Genomic DNA, 18957 nt, shown 5'->3' with positions numbered 1-18957 from the left:
TGCCTCAAGCTCCTCCCCTCCATATATTTTTAAAAGCACCAACTGCCATCACCTATCTCAGTAATGACAATATCTGTCTTCACTGAATACAGATTTTACTCATGAATTGAGAGTGCAGGGGGAGAAAGAAGCACATTTTTCTGATAAGATACATTACAGACTTGCTTATTTTCATGTGCACTATTCACTCATTAAAGAAAAATTTAAATGATTACTCAATTAAAAGAAAAAAAAAAAAAGCAATACTTAAATATATTGTGAAATTTTCCTATTCCAACAATGCAAATCAAACTAGATCAATAGCTGTAAAACACAAAATAAATCTTGTATGTGGATGATCATTTCATTCTGTGGTTATCTGCGCTGTATCACGTTTCCCCCTACACAGTGTAAATGTCCTGTCTCGCATACATAACAGAGCTTCGTCCACTGCTATGAACATTTGATCATTTTTGCATCTAGCATTTCTCATACGCCTGAGGATCAGACAGATGTTTCCCCGCAAGTTGGTGAGACACGTCTGTCTTGATATGACCTTGACTGAGCAGTGAAGGACAGGCCCCTATTGTAAGATACGGTAAAAGCTTTTCTTCCTATGGGAGTATATTCTTTCAGGCTCAAGCACTGGTGAGCCTGCTAGGAGCAAATTAAAGATTGCACTGGGATACAATTACGTAGCACTGGCTGCACAACTCAAGAGTCTAAGCCGAAGGACAAACCTCAAAAATTCAACATCAATCAATGCAATGTCAAAAAGTGAGCAGCCTGGTGAACTTGGCACAAACTTTTTCCATAGTTTATTACCAACACACACTTTGGTAATTCAAGTAAAATATGAGCCATTTCCATCACACAAAGAAGTATGAAGATCCTCGGCGCTCTAGACAGCTGGTGGTGTGCAGTGGTAGGATGTAGATACCAAATATAGGGGACAGAGAACCACTACATTCAGTTTGATGGTAGTGAAGATGGCAGCTTTATTGATAGGCCAGTATGACATTCAAGTTATTCCACATTTCAAGAAGATGGACAACGTAAATGTTTTGGTCCATCCAGAACTTGGTCACAGCCTAGTGCAATGAGGAATAGTCTGTAGGATGATGGCTGATGGGGATGTAATGTGGTTCTCTGTACTCCATTACTCAGAGAAGTCACATCAGATATGCAAAGTATTGGGGTCAAGAATTCGGGACCCTATCAGTGTGAAAAACAATTGGGTCCCAGTCTTTGTTTCCAAAAAATAGGTGATTATGCAACCTATATGGCCAGCTTTAGGTTGGCCTGTGCCCTATGCAGTAACTGATCATGATGCCCTCTCTTACCATTTACCATATAGTGCCCAAATAATCCAATCATATACTGCATATACCATATAACAGTTCTGTAAGGTGCCAAATAACATTGCCCAGTCAATACACTAGGGAATGTAGCTTAATATTGGGCAACTGCTTTACCCATAGCACCAGGGCCATCTGGGCTAGGTACACCGCCCTTCACAGGTTACTAAACCCCTAAAGCCAGACTAAAATTTTATTAGGAGTCATAGGACCATACATACTAGTTTTCAAAACAGCAATACAACTCAGGAAATGCCCAGTGCTGATTTTAATGAAAAGTCTATAAGAAAAGCCTTTTTAACTGTATTGTGCAACTTTATCTTCAGTAGAAGTTTTGTACTGGCAGCTGAATCACTTCATTGATGTGTGGACACTGTTGGCACAGTTTCCTGGCCAGCTGCCCCTTAAGGCAAGTTTGGCAAATATATGTAAAATATACAAACATTTATTTTAAACCTCTATTAGACCATTTAAAAATAGAACCGTTTTGTCAGCAGCACAATAGATGTGCAACCTGTACATGTTTATACAAATGTGAAATGCGTTGTGGTTGGTAAACTATTACAGAAAGCAGACTTGGCACATAAAATGCACATTAAGCGATATTCCCGAGAACATACAAATTATCAGACATGTAAGGGGGGCATTTGCCTTAAATTTGTTTTAAGCAAACTCTGTAGTGTTAGATTATCTGGGAGATGATGAAACAAATCACATCTGGACCCACTAAAGAATATGCGAATAACCTAGTCCAAGTCTTCTTGACCAATCAGAAGTCAAGTCCGTATTACTGCATCACCGGCCATTTAACAGGCGCCAATGCTCCCGCTGACTAATAAATTAAGGGTGCTTTCTAGGGCGGGTGCTTCGGTGAGTAATTTTTATTACTTTACCATACAACACATATCAATGAAAGCAAAAAGATTTATTAGACTGAAAATCTTACGCTTCATGGTACCGGACTCCTCCTCGTCTTCATTCTCTTCGTTTATTAACATGGTGCCAAGCTGTGCTTCTAAGTGTTCATTATCTACCATTGTGCCATCAGCCCCTACACTCATGGTGTCGAACTCCTGCATTGTGTTAAATTCTAATTTTTGAGCCTGGACCATTGTGCCGGCATCAACGTCATCCTCTTCCTTAAAAAGACAAAAAAAAACAACATACGAAAGAGAAATTTTAAAACAAAACCATATGCTACTAGTATAGGAACTGAATACTTCATGCTTAGCCTAAAGACTTACCTTGTGAGGAGCACTGGTCATGCATATTTCTTAGGGGCTTCAATTTTGGGGTGACATTTTAGGTAGTGGTGGGATGGCACAATCCCTTTTATTTTAAGGAATTGCAAGCAGCTTGATACAAATAATCTGTGTGTGCTGACTTTTTTGATAGAAAAGGCATTTACTGTAGCAGCAGAGAAGGCATTTTGAAGGTCAGCTCCCTTAAAGTTTAAGGGAGTCTATCAGCACAAAATGACTGTTCAAACCAAGAACAGGCGCTCAGTGCACCCTTGGTGTGGCCAAACAATTAAAGCAGTACTTTTTTTTGTTTATTTCAGAGCTGGAGTGGTGCCACTAATCTAAGTTCCCTGACCCTTGTCTAATACTTACCAACCATCGTCTTCAGTTGTTCTTGGCGTCGCGCCGCCACCTTGTGACCTCAATTTCTGAATTCAGAGGTAAAGGTCACAAGCTCTCAAAGTAAGTGTATGAGAGCCAGAACGAGTAGTGACTTCCTGAACGCCCAGCAAACACTGGAGCGATCCAGCAAGTCACAACCTGCAGAAGACGACTGGAGCAGTGCCGATAACAGATGAAGACGGCGGCGGGTAAGTATAATACTAGGGGGCAGGGAACTTGTTTTACATCTATCTCTAACCTTTCCCGGCTCTATAAAGCCAGAGCTGTCAAAGAATGGTGTATAGGGACCTCGATAGACGTAGCTGTCAGCCAAACCGTATTTTGTTTATGAGGTGCTTTAGGAAGGTGATACAAAAAAACCTATGGGGAGTTTTGTTTTCTTTATTCTTATGGGTTTTATTTATTCAACTTTGTGGGTTTTTTCCCCTTTCCCGAACACTACAAAATTAGGACAATTATTTTAGCAGTTCAGTTCCCCAAATCCCTTACAAACCACCAAACCCTTCATCCTTTCCTTCCCCCTATGACGTCACTCAGCCCTCTAACCTCAAAAGACAAAACAAGAAAAAATAAAAGTAGAATTAAATAGATTGATATAATTTTCATGGTCTCAAATCTTTCTGAAATGTAGGACTCTCATATCATCTTAAACAGCATTTATATCCCCTGGTAACCCTGACTCCGGTAGTTCACAAATGGAGCCCATATTGCCCCATATCGTTTTTACAATAACTCCAAAATATCAAGACTCTCTCCAGTTCCCTAAAACTTGTAGCTGGGCGGGGATACAAAAGCTCCTTCTTTTTCAGATTTCAGAGGGAGTTTTTATTTCTTATTATTTATTACTATTTTATATTTTTAGTTTTTTATATTCATGAGCTCTGTATAACCCCACCCTCACCACTGAATGGCAGCTTTCTGCCTATGCACAGTGTACATAGAAAGCGGCTAATCAGAGATGGGGGCAGGGATATACAGAGCTCAGAATTCAGAGAACTGGTAGTTCTGAATCTGATAAAACTGATTTTATTAAAACTGCAGCAAGCAGCCCAGTAAGTGGCACATCACTAGAATCAGGGTCTCTGCCTCTACATCATGCTGCTCTTAGATGGGGAAATAAAAACATCATAACCTATTCCTTTTAACTAATATAGCTTCATATACTTTCCAGGTGTTATTGGAGGTAATGTGTAAACCACTTTGTGCATGCGGATACGGTAAAGTGCTCATATGACGATCAGTGTCCCACAATGTGCCACGTATACGACATGCAACAGTCCCTGAAAATAGATTAAAAAAAAATTACCAACCGCATTCTCTTCCTCTTCTGGTTCTACTTCACGTTGCTGTAATTCACTACGTTTGATCTTTGCCTCCAACGCATCATTTATTAGGTGTTTCAAAATGGACACTCCTTTGGTTGTTTTTACAAATGGGTGCTGGGTAAGATGGAATAGGTATTTTACTAAGTGTACTTTATAAATAAAATCAAAATGAGGATTGCCAACCATTAAAGGCTGGTCCAAAGAACATCTCATATATTTTCACACTTTAAATACAATTAATACACATAAAGGTTTCTCAAAACTGCAGTTATTATTTCTGCAGTCCTACCTTTGGTACCTGGCGTCCTTTTCCAGGCCGCGGCTGTCTTTCTGCATCAAGATTCTCTGCTCTAGGCTGCGCACATGTACAGGTCACAGAGCCAAATGCCATGGCATCACTATGTCTGAATAATAAACTCAATTTGGTGTTTTATTCTTGCAAATTGTCTACTCAGAGTGGAAGAGGACTAGAACCCTAGTGCCACCTAATGGAATTCATTATCGACCCTTTAGCGAGCCTTGTAATATGACTTAGGATAAAAGCCAAATCAGAATTTCAATTTGTAGACACGGTGTTGCCCCTTGTTAGTACAAAGTATGAGATCTGATTTGGCTGGGTGAGAGGCTAAGACTGGGAACTAAGGGGTAAGGTTACTCCTTGTGGAAAGTGACATGCCAGGTCTGGCATGCTAGTATGAGGAGACTTAATCGCCTTGCATGCTCCTCTGGTAAATTAAATATGCAAATTGTCTCTTCAGAGAGGAAGAGGACTTGAACTCTAGTGCCACCATATTTAATTTCGCAGAGGAGGTTGCAAGGCGTTTAAGTCTCCTCATACTGGCGTGCCAGACCTGACACGTCACTCTCCACAAGGAGAAACCTTACCTCTTAGATCTGTGTTTTATTCTTGAAATTCCTATTACTGGCATGGCTTATATTATAATATTTATTGTCCTCATCTACTTGTCTTTTACTTTCCTTGACATTCATCAGCTTAGCGTCTACGACCATGCACTGCTGCAATGTCTGACTAGGGTTCCTTATTATCCTGTTGTCTACTCTATGCATAGTCAACCACTATCCCAAAGAAGCAAGTGAGGTTCCCTCATAGGAAAATACAGTTTTCTAATGCATAATGCCTTTATTCCGCCACCATAATCTGGAGCTTAAGACTTTATATATTACATAAAGTTTCTACAAATCAGTCTGCAGGACCCGATCCATCGGCCACAACATTAATCTGTGTCTGTTGGACGGGAGCCCTGAGAACCAACTCTTACCCGACGGCAACACCTCTTTTGATTAGCCGGCCTCATCATTCTTGTGGCGTGTCACATGTGTAACATTGCACCAGGCCGAGAAATCAAAAGAAGAATCGCAGATGCCAGGAGGGAGGAGGCAATCATCAGGGCTCCTGTCTAGCAGGCATAAATTACTCTCGTGGCCGATGGACCGGGTCCTGCAAATAGATTCGCACTGACTCGAATATTAAACTCAATAACCAAGTATGATAATTTTTGAATGCTCATTTTTACAATTTGGGTAGAATTGATACATTGTGTCATGTGCCATCTTCTTGGGCACTGCACAAAGCAGAACACAGTGTATCAGTTTTGACTATAGTGTAACTACTGTTTGAAGGAGGGCAAGTCCTAATCTTAGTGACGTTACATTGATGCGACCTCTGGGAAAATACAAAATAGACGTACAGCAGATGCATTAACACATAACACTTGGGTTTATTTAGTTTGCATTTCGTATGTGTTGTGTTTGGCGGAGGCCAAATCTCAGGTCAATAAATAATTCAGTGAAATATTTACAGTACAAACTATTCCCACCACATCATGTCCTAGTTTTCTGAAGTCACGTCTTTCCTCAACCGGAAGAGTGAATGGCCATTTTCTTTCCTCAGAAGTAAAAACACTAAGAGGAATCCTCATGGTCATGGAGGGAAATCCTCGTTCTGAGAGGTTCCAACAGGAATAGTCACATTTAGGATGCACAAGCAACTAAAAGGAAACACAATTTTAGCTGCCGTCTCAAGGAAAAATTGTGTTTAGAGTATCAGACTTTAGTTTGAGGTGTCATTCATTTTCTTCTTCCCAGTTTAGTGCTAGAGCTTATGAAACCATACATTTTGGCACATGGGCCAACTTTCCTGAGAGGTTCCCAGAAGAACAATGAGACCTCCTGGAGTTGGCAAACCTCCTAGGTGCTGATAAAGTCTGATAAAGCCTCCTGAAAGCTTCAGGAAGCTTCAGTGACTACCTTAAGGTCCCGTCTCACATAGCGATCTCGCTAGCGAGATCGCTGCTGTGTCACGGTTTTGGTGACGCAACAGCGACCTCACCAGCGATGTCGCTATGTGTGACACTTTGCAGCGATCAGGCCCCTGCTGTGAGGTCGCTGATCGCTGCAAAGTGTTCTGGACCATTTTTTGGTCGTTGGCCTCCCGCTGGCCAGCACACATCGCTGTGCGTGACCAGCGGGACCAACGATCAGGCTGGTAACCATGGTAAACATCGGGTTACTAGGGGCACACGCGCACTTAGTAACCCGCTGTTTACCATAGATACCACTCTGCTACGGTGCACCGGAGGTTACCGCTCACGGTAGCAGAGTCGTATCCATGATAAACATCGGGTTACTAAGTGCGCGCGTGCCCCTAGTAACCCGATGTTTATCATGGATACGGCTCTGCTAAGGTGAACGGTAACCTCCCGCGCACCGTAGCAGAGTGGTATCCATGGTAAACATCGGGTTACTAGGGTCACACGCGCACTTAGTAACCCGATGTTTATCATGGTTACGAGCCTGCTCCTGCTTCAGCAGCAGGCTGGCAACCAGGAGCAGGACATCGTGGAACGATTCTTTCCACGATGTTGCTGCTCCCCTGATCGTTGGTGAGCCTGCCTGTTTGACAGCTCACCAGCGATGTATTAGCGACGCAGCAACGATCCCTGACAGGTCGTATCGTTGTCGGGATCGCTGCTGCATCGCTTAGTGTGACGGGGCCTTAATATACATTCAGGACAGTCACACATGCATGGCGTGATGGAGACGTGGCCGAATTGTACTGAAGTGTAAGTGGCCTATATAGATTTGGAGATCAATAGGATTATACCTGTAGCAGTTCTGTTGCACTCGCTCTCTGTTCTGGATTTTTGACTAGACACTGGTTAATAAAATCTATGAACTGTTTAGACCAATTTTCTGGCTTCCGAAGTGTTGGTGGCGGGTTTGATGGAATCATGAAAATAGCCTAAAGAAAAAGAAACACATAAATATAATATGATGGTCAGCTTAGGAGCTACATGCATTCCAGCCACCCTATTAGACACATTATTATTATTATTATTATTATTATATTACATTGGAATATATCTACAGTCACAGAATATAGTTTGGTGGGACTGTATTGAAGCTTTGTATAAAAAGGTTGTGCTAGGTCAGAGAAATTGGTAATTAGATTAGAATAGATTCTCATTTAACTTGCAGTTTTGGTTAAAGGCCTTCACGCACATTACATAGTTTGGCCAACTCCTTCATATACAGGAATACTTGGGAAATTTACTTTTAGGCTAAGTGCCCATGATGCAGAAATGCTGCGGAGCATTTCTGCATCTCTCTGGCAGAAAAAACGCATGCAGATCTTTTACATGTGTTTTTTCTGCCAGGTAGAAGCGTTTGTGAAGCGTTTTGAACATGTGATTTCGCATGCGGGTTGTCAAGCCCTTTTCCAAGCGATTTTAGCATCACTTGGAAAAGTGCTTGACAATGTGGTCACACTATATAAATTCATGCAACCATGGAGCATCAATAGTAAAAAAAAGAATAAAAATGTTGAAAAATAAAAAAAAACATTATATTCACCTTCCGATGGCCCCCGGTCTCCTTCTCCGGTGCGTCCGGTGTCTTCGGCGGCTCGCAGTGCTCTAAAGAGGACCTTCCATGACGTCATTTAGTCAAGTGACAGGTCACGCGACCACCGACGTCAGTGGTCACGTGACATGTCACATGACTAAATGACGTCATGGAAAGTCCTTTTACACCACCGCGAGTAGCCGAAGAGCCAGCAGCGCCGCCAGGAGCAGACAGGGGGCCATTAGAAGGTAAGTAAGTATATGTTTATTTTTTATTTTATTCTTTTTTTTACAGGTACTATGGTACCCGGGTCTGGAGGAGAGTCTCCTCCAGACAAGCGGATGTTATGCGGTTCAATGCAAGTCAATGGCATCGATTTCGCCGCGATTCCTCAAAATTAATGGACGTGCTGAGGATTTTTCCGCAATGATAATCCGCAGCGTAAATTTTCGCAGCATGTCCATAGCACATGCGGATTATCATTGGGAAACATGGCAGACAACTTAACATGCGTTTTTAATGCGTTTTCGTGGCGGAAATGCAGCCGCGGAAATGCATTAAATCCGCATCGTGGGAACGCAGCCTCAGGCTATGTTCACACATTGCGGTTTTTTTATGCATTTTTTTATGCAAATTTTCAGCTGCATTTTACAGTACCAGCAAAGTCTATGACATTACATACATCTTATGCACACAGCTTGGTTTTTATTTGATCAGTACTTTGAGCTTTGCATGTTTTTTTGCAGAATAGAGAATGTCACTTCTTTCAGCGTTTTTTCACACATTGTAAGTAATGGGTGGTGAAAAAAAAAAATCAAAAAAAAAAAATCAGGTTTTGCTGCAGAAAAAAAACGCTGAAAAAAGCAATGTGTGAACATAGCCTTAATCTATGCAGTGTGGAAAAATCTTACAAAACTATGAACAATTTTACCTAGTAACTGTCAAGATGCTGTTTACTGGTTGCTCTTAAACGGAGTCTGACAGCTGTAACATGCTGCCCGATCCACGTGGTGTATGATTGCAGCCAGTTATGATTCACTCTGAAACACTGCTGCATTTCAGTGAAAAACACAGTTTAATAACCGCAGGGGACCAAGCTGCACAGGAGACTATTCAGACAGGCGTGTCCACGGTGACTTCTCCTCGCCAGCTGCCCAGGAGTGACTGCGTGCGTGTATGGGGAGAGACCTATCACTCAAAAGCGGGCAGGGAGAAGCTGCTGGGGACCCGCCTGCCTGATTAGTCTCCCGAGCGGCTCGGTCCCTGATGGTTATTAAACTAGGTTTGCTTTTCTTTGAAACACTGCGGCGTTAAACATAAACTAGTCACATGCATTGCTCAGGTGTGATATTGGCCCATTCTTCCACACAAACATTCTTCAAATCCTGAAGGTTCCATGGGCTTCTTGCATGAACTCTGAGCTTTAGGTACTTCGCTCATGAATTGGCCAATTCATGTGTGCCCATCAACCACAGCAAGGTGACCTCTGAATTAGCCAATTTATGAGCCAAGTATCTTCATTTTTGTAAGTACATTCTATATAGCAGTAAGGCAGTTAAAATCTTATATATTCAAGGTTTGCATACATCTTAGCACTTACAGAGTGCTGCTGTATTCTCTTGTTTTTACATAATTTATGGTTTGATTTATTTGCCTGAACACATCAACAATTTTCTATTTCACCCACTGCATATGGCCGAAATCGTGCAGCCCGTGTCTAATTCGTGCTCCTTATGGATCAGGCAGCATGCATCAGCTGTCAGGTTCCCTTTAAACTGGCTGGACCCATTAGACTAATGTTGGACAATCCCGCCAAATCTGTCAGATCCAACCAGCAATTATTAGGTTCTCGTCACATGTCCAGTCATTATTTCCAGTTCTGGATTGATTTTGGGATAATAAAAACTGGAAAAAATGTTCCAATAAAGGAACCATTAGTTTGAATGAGAACAGAAGTGTCATAGTTTTTCTTCCTTTTGCCTCCTGTCCAGATGGATGAAAGAAAACGCAGTCTGTACAACTTTTTTGTGGAGCCAAAATAAAGGTAATCAGTGTCACATTGCAACATCGCATCTAATAATTCTCTATCGTATTGAATTATGACTTCCAAGCTATTGCAACTGCGACACCGAGACGCAAAAGGTTTCCAAATGTAACCAGTGGCAAAAAAATGAACATAAGTCGAACAAGACTCACATACCATAGACGTCAATACAATTTGGATGGGCGTGTAAAAGCAGTCCTTACACAAAATATAATACTGGCAATATTTTCTGTATTACCAGTTTTATATTTTATGTAGGGACGGCTTTACATGCCCATCCAAATATATAACTGGCCCTATATAAAATGTAAAACTGCCCCTATTTAAAAAAGTATATAAAACCGGCCTTATATAAAATATAATACCGGCCCCGCATAAAATATTAAAGGGGCCCTGCATAATCTAAAAAAAAGGCCCTTAAAACAATTTCAAATATTTAACTGCATTACTCTGGATGTGTGAACTCTGCAGCATAAATGCATTTCCTGCCATAAACACGCCATCTGCTCTTCTGTCTAATACTCTAACTTGATTTCATTTATCTGAGCGGAATTCAATCAATAAAGATTCCTGGGCAGAGTCCCAAGATAAGGAGGATGGTCAATAAGAGTACAATAGAGCCTATAAGTGGATCCATTACCTAAAGATCAATCACTGGGGAGGGGGAGGATAGTAAGACGAGTTAAACAAATTCTTTAATAACAAAAGCCACTGAGGTGTATGCATAATACAAATGGCTCATCTTCATCTTCCATTTCCTGACAGTTGTACTGAGGGCATTTTAGGTGTTTCCACATAGAAGAATAAATCAGCTTTAGTGCATACATGTATATAAGCTGGTATGTATGCAACGTGTAGGCACATGTTCACACAGGCCAATAAAAACAGACAAAACCAAAGATAAAAAAAAGTGAGCAAATACCCTGCAGTAAATAAATAAATCAATAGCAATAGTGCATGAAAATAGCATAGGGTACTTGGTTAACATAATTTTGATAAAAAAAAAAAATGGAAAAGCCTTCACACCACGTCACGGTGACCCTATTCGGGACAGTCCTAACCTCTAGTATTAAAACCTTACCATATGTCAAATTACGTAAATGTGAATAAGGGCTGAACAGGACTAATGGACACCCAGCAATCAGGAGCCATATAAACGTAATGTCCAGCTTACGGAAAAGGGAGGCCATGCGCTTATTTGCACAGAGCACAAAAAATATGAAACAAAAACCCAAAGAGATGGTTCCCCATTGCTGTCAAACTTTGTAGCCATCAGTACATCATTCTGTTATTGAAATATACTGTAAGAAAAGGCTACCTCCAAATGCCAAAGACAGAAAGCTGAACAACAGCTCATTCATGTCGCTACAAATATGAAACTAATGAGGCTTACATCAATAATGCCAGCCACCCTAGATTCTAATTACATGTCATAATTTAGGAGTATCAGGAGAAATTAAGGGGTTTAGTTTTAAGAGGAAAAATTTCCAATGAGTCACAAAAATGTTGCAAATATCCATGTGGTTAAACCTACGGGCTTTTCTAAAACATTGAAATACTATAGTGAAATTAGCCCTGGTACAACTTCCTCCTGCACATGGGATTTCTTTAACGCTAATGCCGACGTCCCTGCATGTTACTACTTCTCCCTCCCGGCAGGGATGTTGACAGTATCGCGGACTGCCCTTGGAGAAAACCAGGTGGTCGTTTACCCACGCCACTCCAAAGGTAAGCCCGGACCAAGGCGCAGTGGGTCCACGATCTTCTATAAAATGATGGCAGTCTCAAGTTGGAAGCAGTAGTGGATGGTGAGATATGGAGCCTGAAAGTCAAAAGTTCAAAACACTGTTACCCTTTTGCTTATCTCTGTATGTCATGCGTCATGGTTTTTTTCCAGCTTTAGGTGAAAAGAGAAAAGATAAAGTTGCCTATACACCTAACATAACTGTTGGCTAACGGCAATATCTCCCAACTTTCCAAAGTGTTCCCAACACGGAGAGTGGAATAATGATGGCTTTACATGGCACAATTCAGGCCATTAAATGACTACTGATTGGCCCTCCCTTTCTGAGCTAGGCATTCATCTATATATCGTCTCTTGGACAGGCGGCTGTACAGTCGGGGCCCCTGTCCTGCTCTGCCCTTATTCACATTGAGGTTGGCTGACACAAGATAAGGTTTTAATACCAGAGACAGGATAGGACTGTCCCGATGGGTACACCTTGTTGAGGTGGGGTAGCTTTTATGCTTTTTTTTTATCAAAATAGTGTTAACCAAGTATACTCTTATTTACAAGTAGTATCACCATTTACTTACTAGAGGGTATATGCTCAAGTTGTTTTTTCTTGGGTTTTGTCTGTGGAATGGCCAGTGTGAACTTGCTCTTATGCACATATACCAACTTATGCTCCGGCTCATTTCTTTGGTTTCACTACATACAAGCCTATTGTCGTTACGTGGCCTGTTTAGATATGCCAACCGAAGTTCTATGCACACAGGAACGATTGTTAATGAGATTGTTCTGTGCCCATAGAGCATCATGTTTTTTTGGCAGCACATGCCGGGTTTACACAGGATGATGTCCTGCCAATAATGTCGATTATGAAGGCTGCTTAAAAAAGATCACACCTGGAAAACAAGAGTTTTAATCGTTCATTGTGTATTTGCCGGCCTGTTCAGACAAGCCGATTGGCTACATACAACTCCTCTGGCAGCAGCTCATCTCCCGCAGAAATAAAAGATCAGACAAGTTGAAGTCCAACATGCCCGATCCTGCTTTCCCCATGACATTTGCTATACAGGTTTTGCCCCCATACACATTGGATAATCAGACAAAATCAGCAAGTTCTGCCAAAATTCATCTAGTATGGACACCCTAAATTAATAGAGTCCGTAGTGCACTAGAAATATCCATCATATGACAGATCCGGCACAGTGTTCGATTGCATATGTGAACAGGACCTAAGCTGTACTGAGCTTAGAGGAGAACTCCAGTAAACAGAAGATGGTGTGTATTAACATAAGTATTAATAATGGAATCCTTGAGGGTATGTGCACACGATCTGGAGCCGCTGCGTGTTTATGCTGCGTCAATTCCACAGAGGCCAGATATTACAGCATAGTGGATGGGATTTCTAGAAATCTCATGTCCACTGTGCGTCTCTGTGCACCTGCGGATCACCCGCGGAAACGGACATGCGGAACGTCTTTCAGATCTGCAGCATGCCAATTTCTCTTGTGGATCCGCATGTGGACTTTCCCCATAGAACTAACCTCTGAGAGGAAAGTCTGCATGTGGAAAAAAAAAATGGTGCCGCTCATTTGCAAAGATGAGCGGAAGCCGCCGGCGGCTCTTCCGCAGCATCTGACCCGCAGGCTGGTACATAAGTGGGCACATACCCTTAGAATTCCAAATAAATAAGGAATGCCCACCCCAGAGCTCCTTATTGTTAGGTCCCCTGCTGTGTCCCCCCTGGTTGGCAGAAGTACAGCAGGTACATATTGGTGATGCAGCACCAAGGCATCGGTAAGTATGCAGAAGGAAACATTGTGCCTGTTAAATGATAGCCCCCGTGTGTTAAACTAAGGGGGCTCATGGGTTTATAGTGGGTGGTATTGTTTATATGGTGCTTTTGTATGCTATCTTATAATGCTTCTTCTCTTTGAGTTTTTCAAGGTTTAATTCGGTCTCATTTTGGCGGGAGAATACGTTGTCGGGCGGAACAGAATTCCCTGGAGATGGTTTCCCGCTTCGTTTTTGGTCCCTCAGGATTGGTTGAAAAACTGAGAGTCTTTAAGACCCTGCTATTTAGCATCGCAGCTGTAACCGGGGAGATCTTTGCCTGACCGGTCATCTTTGAAGATCCCCGGCCCACCCTCCCCAATTATTTGGACTTTTTTATGTATTTTATCCGGTCGCTGCTTTATTAGATGGGGGGGGGTCACACTTCGCTCCTGCTGGGTGGTGTTTGGTCAGAATATAATATATTGTGCAGCTCGAGTCAAATAAGACCTGAGTCGATGTTTCTTACTGATTGATTATTTATGATTATAACTTTAACCCTTTAATAAAGCACAGCGGCCTTGTTTTCACAAGTTTATCGTCAATAGTTTTATATATAGTATATATGTAGCACCCTGAGGATTCGGCTGCTACAGGGGTATTGCACCTCAACCCAGAGGTGTGATATTCCACTCCCGGGTAAGGATGGAGAGTGGAACTGAGCTCGGTAGGCTGCATGCACTACACACATCCCATTTCCGAGGAACAGGCCGACGGTACTCCCACTTAGAAATGTGCAGGTACGACCGAGTCTGTTCCTGGCTGGAGTGGGAGGGGGGTGGAACATCCCATGTAGTGTAGGGGCAGATAGGGGGAGCAGCCTGGGTAGTGATAGGAGCTCATTGGGTGCTGGTCACCTGAGCTCACACATAGAGGGTGTATATAAGGTGGGCACCAACTAAGAACAGGGTCAGACGCAGAGAGTCAGTTGCAGAGAGGATCAGCTGCAGAAAACAAGTTAGGAGAGGAGAGAAGAAAGACCAAGACCCAGAGTGAGAGAGGAGAAAAGAGAAAGACCCAGAGCACAGAAGAGAAGGGACCCAAGAACCCAAATCAGAGCACCGGGTGAGGAGTCAGCATCAGGGTACCGGAACCCAAGCTGGTGGGGGTAAAAACAATCCCCAGCCAGAGACCGGAGACCGTGGGCAGTGTCTGTCACGGTCACCCACCACATTCACCCCGAAGGCACACCACATGAAGGGTCAGGGAACCCAGGGCCAAGGGTGTCCCAACAGAAGGCCCGAGGGAGCTGGACCTAGGTGGATCACTGGTGGGGACGGCTGAAGAAAGGACAGAGGGAGAGCTCAGGGCCACGCTCCGGACTTGTTTGGGGGTTGGCTGGATCCAGGACCTGGTGGACGCAGCACGGCTCGGGTGGTCACTAGCAGCTGGAGTGACCAGTACAACATCTGCAGTAAGTAAACACCCTTAACTGCACAACCCGACTCTGTCTTCACTGCCGTCTGCACTACACCACCACAACCCCCATCCTCTGCGCCTGTCCCCTCTGAGGCTATACCCCTCCCGTTGGGGGTTATCCCACCAAGCTGCGCACCCACCATCAGCCTCAGCGGACCCTGCTGCAGCGGCGGCCACAGTGACCGCATCACAACGGGTGGCGTAGTCGACACAAAAGAACTTTAGTAACATCTGTAGAACTGCCACATCACACTGAGCTTGACGCCCTGGGCACGGGACCGGGTCACAGCCGCTCGGAGACTACTACCCCCCATCTGATCCGGTGCCGGGTATTCCCCTCAAAAAGGAATATGTCCCAGGGGGCGCGTCATATACATTTATATTCAGCGTTTAGCATTTATAATCCCATGCTTCAACATCAACGTATTGGTTCCACTTTCCATAAAGAAAGATCGTTATCATGTAATGTACTTGTAATGTCAGATCTGCAGAATCCCCTTGTCTTAAAGATCGCAGCATTTCTCTAGTAGATCACTGTCTCCCTCTTGTGGATCTCATACAGGTTGCTTCAATATTTGTGAGTAATGGGGTCCAGCAGAACGAAAGAAACTATATGGACAAGTACCACCAAAGAGGCATCTACCCTATAAGTAGTGTCAGACCCTTTATAGAACATTTCTACATGACCAGGGATAAAATCAATCCGGAAACTCGTTTACAGCCAGCTTGTTTAATAATAATAATCATCTTTATTTTTTATATAGCGCTAACATATTCCGCAGCGCTGTACATACATTATCGTCGCTGTCCCCATCGGGGCTCACAATCTAGATTCCGTATCAGTATGTCTTTGGAGTGTGGGAGGAAACCGGAGAACCCGGAGGAAACTCACGCAAACACGGGGAGAACATACAAACTCCTTGCAGGGTGTTTCAGGGTGTTTGCCCCTCATCAGTGTGCAGCAGAGTCCGGTGGGCTTAGTGTGACATCCTAGAGAAAACATTGGGGATGTATTGACTCTCCTCATCACCCTAAAGGTAAGTGGGTTTTACGTTTTTTGCGCATGTGTTTCTTCCCCCCCTTTTCCAAGAGCCACAGCCATGAGGACCTCTTTTTGTAAGACAAGCTGTAGTTTTAAATGACACCATTTATTTTACTATGTAATGTGCTGGAAAACTTGGAAAAAATTCCATGTGTGGTGAAATGGTAAAAAAAATCCAATTCTAAATGTGGTAAAATGACCTGACGACTAGTGTTGAGCATTCCGATACTGAAATATCGGGTATCGGCCGATATTCGCGGTATCGGAATTCCGATACTTAATTCCGATACTATTGCAATATCGTATACCGGAATCGGAAGTTCCCATAATGCAATGAGACATTTTCATTTTATTCAGCCAATGAGGATCCTAAGAAGTGTGGGCACATCCTGTTAGGCATGTAGGCATCTTAACTAATGGCATGGCTGTGATTGGCTGCTGAAATGATGTCATGATGCACTATAAAAGCCACCGCCGCCATTTTGAGCTCACTCTGCTGTGAATTCAGTTAGGGATAGGACGCTGTTGTTCTGAGGGACAGTTTTAGCTACCTATTTGCTCTATACTGCTTTACCCAAGCTACTTTCTAAATCACTGTGCCTTGCAGTGCTAGTGCACAGTTCCCTGTGCTGTTCACCGCTATCTGCAAGGTCTGTGTGTGTGAGTGCAGCTCACCCTGTAGTGTGTGCTTCAGCCAAGTCTGGTTGTAGTGCACTCAGTGTGTGTCACTGCCTCATACATTGTCCTTTTTTGCCAATTCATAATTTTTCCTGATATCTCCTATTAGTGTGGTGGTTCCATCTGTATTCAGCTAAATTGGTTCCAAACACACTATATAGGAGTAGATAGAGAAATTTTTTTCCGTCTTGCAGCACTAGTGCACAGTGCTCTGCATCTGTACTGTTCACCGCTGTCTGCAAGGTCTGGTGTGTGAGTGCAGCTCACCCTGTAGTGTGTGCTTCAACCCCGTCTGGTTGTAGTGCACTCAGTGTGTGTCACTGCCTCATACATTGTCCTTTATTGCCAATTCATAATTTTTCCTGATATCTCCTATTAGTGTGGTGGTTCCATCTGTATTCAGCTAAATTGGTTCCAAACACACTATATAGGAGTAGATAGAGAATTTTTTTTCCGTCTTGCAGCACTAGTGCACAGTGCTCTGCATCTGTACTGTTCACCGCTGTCTGCAAGGTCTGGTGTGTGAGTGCAGCTCACCCTGTAGTGTGTGCTTCAACCCCGTCTGGTTGTAGTGCACTCAGTGTGTGTCACTGCCTCATACATTGTCCTTTATTGCCAATTCATAATTTTTCCTGATATCTCCTATTAGTGTGGTGGTTCCATCCATATTCAGCTAAATTGATTCCAAACACACTATATAGGAGTAGATAGAGGAGCCTTTCTGCAGCATTGGGCCCTGCAGCCCCAGCCAGATTAGTATTAGCCTATTTTTTGCAGCCTCATCTATTGCATTGTAGGTTACCTTCCTACATTGTAATAGCTACAAAAAGTTTGTGATACTATCGTTATTACATCTTTAGGCACATCCAGTGTCTTTTTGTGACAAAAAAAACCTAAATAAAGTTCACCAAACACTCCACTTTACAGTTGTGTAGGCCACATTAGCTCATATTAAAGTCTAGTCCACACTTTATAAAATTAGTGTTTCTTATACCTGTTAGCAGCTGTTCAGGAATAAGCACACTAAGCCCTTAGTACTTTTCTGCCTATCTTTATCAGTCTACCAAGATGAAGAAGGCAGGGAGTAAGGCATGTGGTCGTGGTCGTGGGCGTGGGCGTGGAGTTTCTGCAGGGAGAGGACGTGAGGATTCTGTGCCTGCAGGGAGAGGACGTGGGGATTCTGTGCCTGCTGCGGGCACCAGTGACTCAGCATCCCCCAGTTTTACCAGGGAACAGTCCTTTATGCGCAGCTTTGTAGGAGCTAGCCGTACCCCACTGCTGCGCGAGGACCAAATTGAAGCCGTTGTCGGATGGATGGCAGCTAACGCATCGACTTCAATTAGTTCCAGATCCTCTCAGGTCCTGAGCACTGAAGAGCACCCATCTGTCTCTTCACCACCTGCCAAATTGCCCAGGCAGTCAGAGAGCCCTGGACAGGAGCCATCTCTACTTCTGTTCTCTGAATCTCTTGGCTTGGAAAGAGGGGGCCAGCCAAGCAGAATTCGAGAATTTGAAGAAGAGGTAGTATGCAGTGATGCGCAACCGTTTTGTCTCTCTGAATCTGAAGAGGCGGGTGGGCCAGTGCCTATGGTCAGCAGCACACCTCAGTACGCATCTGATGATGAGACTCAGGTGCCACTTTCTGGTGCGTACTGTGCTGTCGAGACTACCCAGGAGAAGCAGTTGTTTGAAGAGGGTGGTGTAGATGATGAGGTCCTTGACCCATCATGGCGTGAGGGACAGGAAGGTGGTGGGAGCAGCTCTGAGGAAGAGATTCCCCGAACGGCCCAAAAAGGAGGGAGAGGGAGGGGGCAGACTTGGTTGCCTGTAGCCTCCACTTCGGCACCCATTAGGAGCATGGCTCTTCCAAAATCCAAAGCGGGCGCTCCCAAGACTTGCAGTGCCTGGTCCTTTTTTGACACAGTTGCAGATGACATTTGCTTTGTCAAATGCAAGCTGTGTAATCAGAAGGTGAAAAGAGGGAAAAGTGTCAGCAACCTCAATACCACAAATATGTGGAAACATGTGCGGACCAAGCACGTG

General features: G+C 43.4%; 1 protein-coding gene across 1 annotated transcript in view; it reads right to left on the bottom strand.

Annotated features, from left to right (window-relative positions):
* LOC141272622 (serine/threonine-protein kinase 4-like) overlaps positions 1–18957 on the bottom strand; it is a 54393-nt gene that overhangs the window by 8307 nt on the left and 27129 nt on the right. Inside the window, exons 7-9 of the mRNA XM_073683531.1 lie at positions 7430–7567; positions 4291–4419; positions 2284–2476 (exon numbers count right to left, since the gene is read on the bottom strand). Coding sequence (XP_073539632.1) covers positions 2284–2476; positions 4291–4419; positions 7430–7567 — 460 coding nt within the window. The remainder of the gene's footprint in view (positions 1–2283; positions 2477–4290; positions 4420–7429; positions 7568–18957) is intronic.

The sequence above is a fragment of the Phyllobates terribilis genome, unplaced genomic scaffold, assembly GCF_046119375.1.
Source record: "Phyllobates terribilis strain yellow unplaced genomic scaffold, ASM4611937v1 Scaffold_5__5_contigs__length_657084704, whole genome shotgun sequence".
Taxonomy (NCBI): domain Eukaryota; kingdom Metazoa; phylum Chordata; class Amphibia; order Anura; family Dendrobatidae; genus Phyllobates; species Phyllobates terribilis.
Note: the sequence above shows the minus strand (reverse complement) of the source record. Positions and strands in the feature narration are given on the sequence as shown.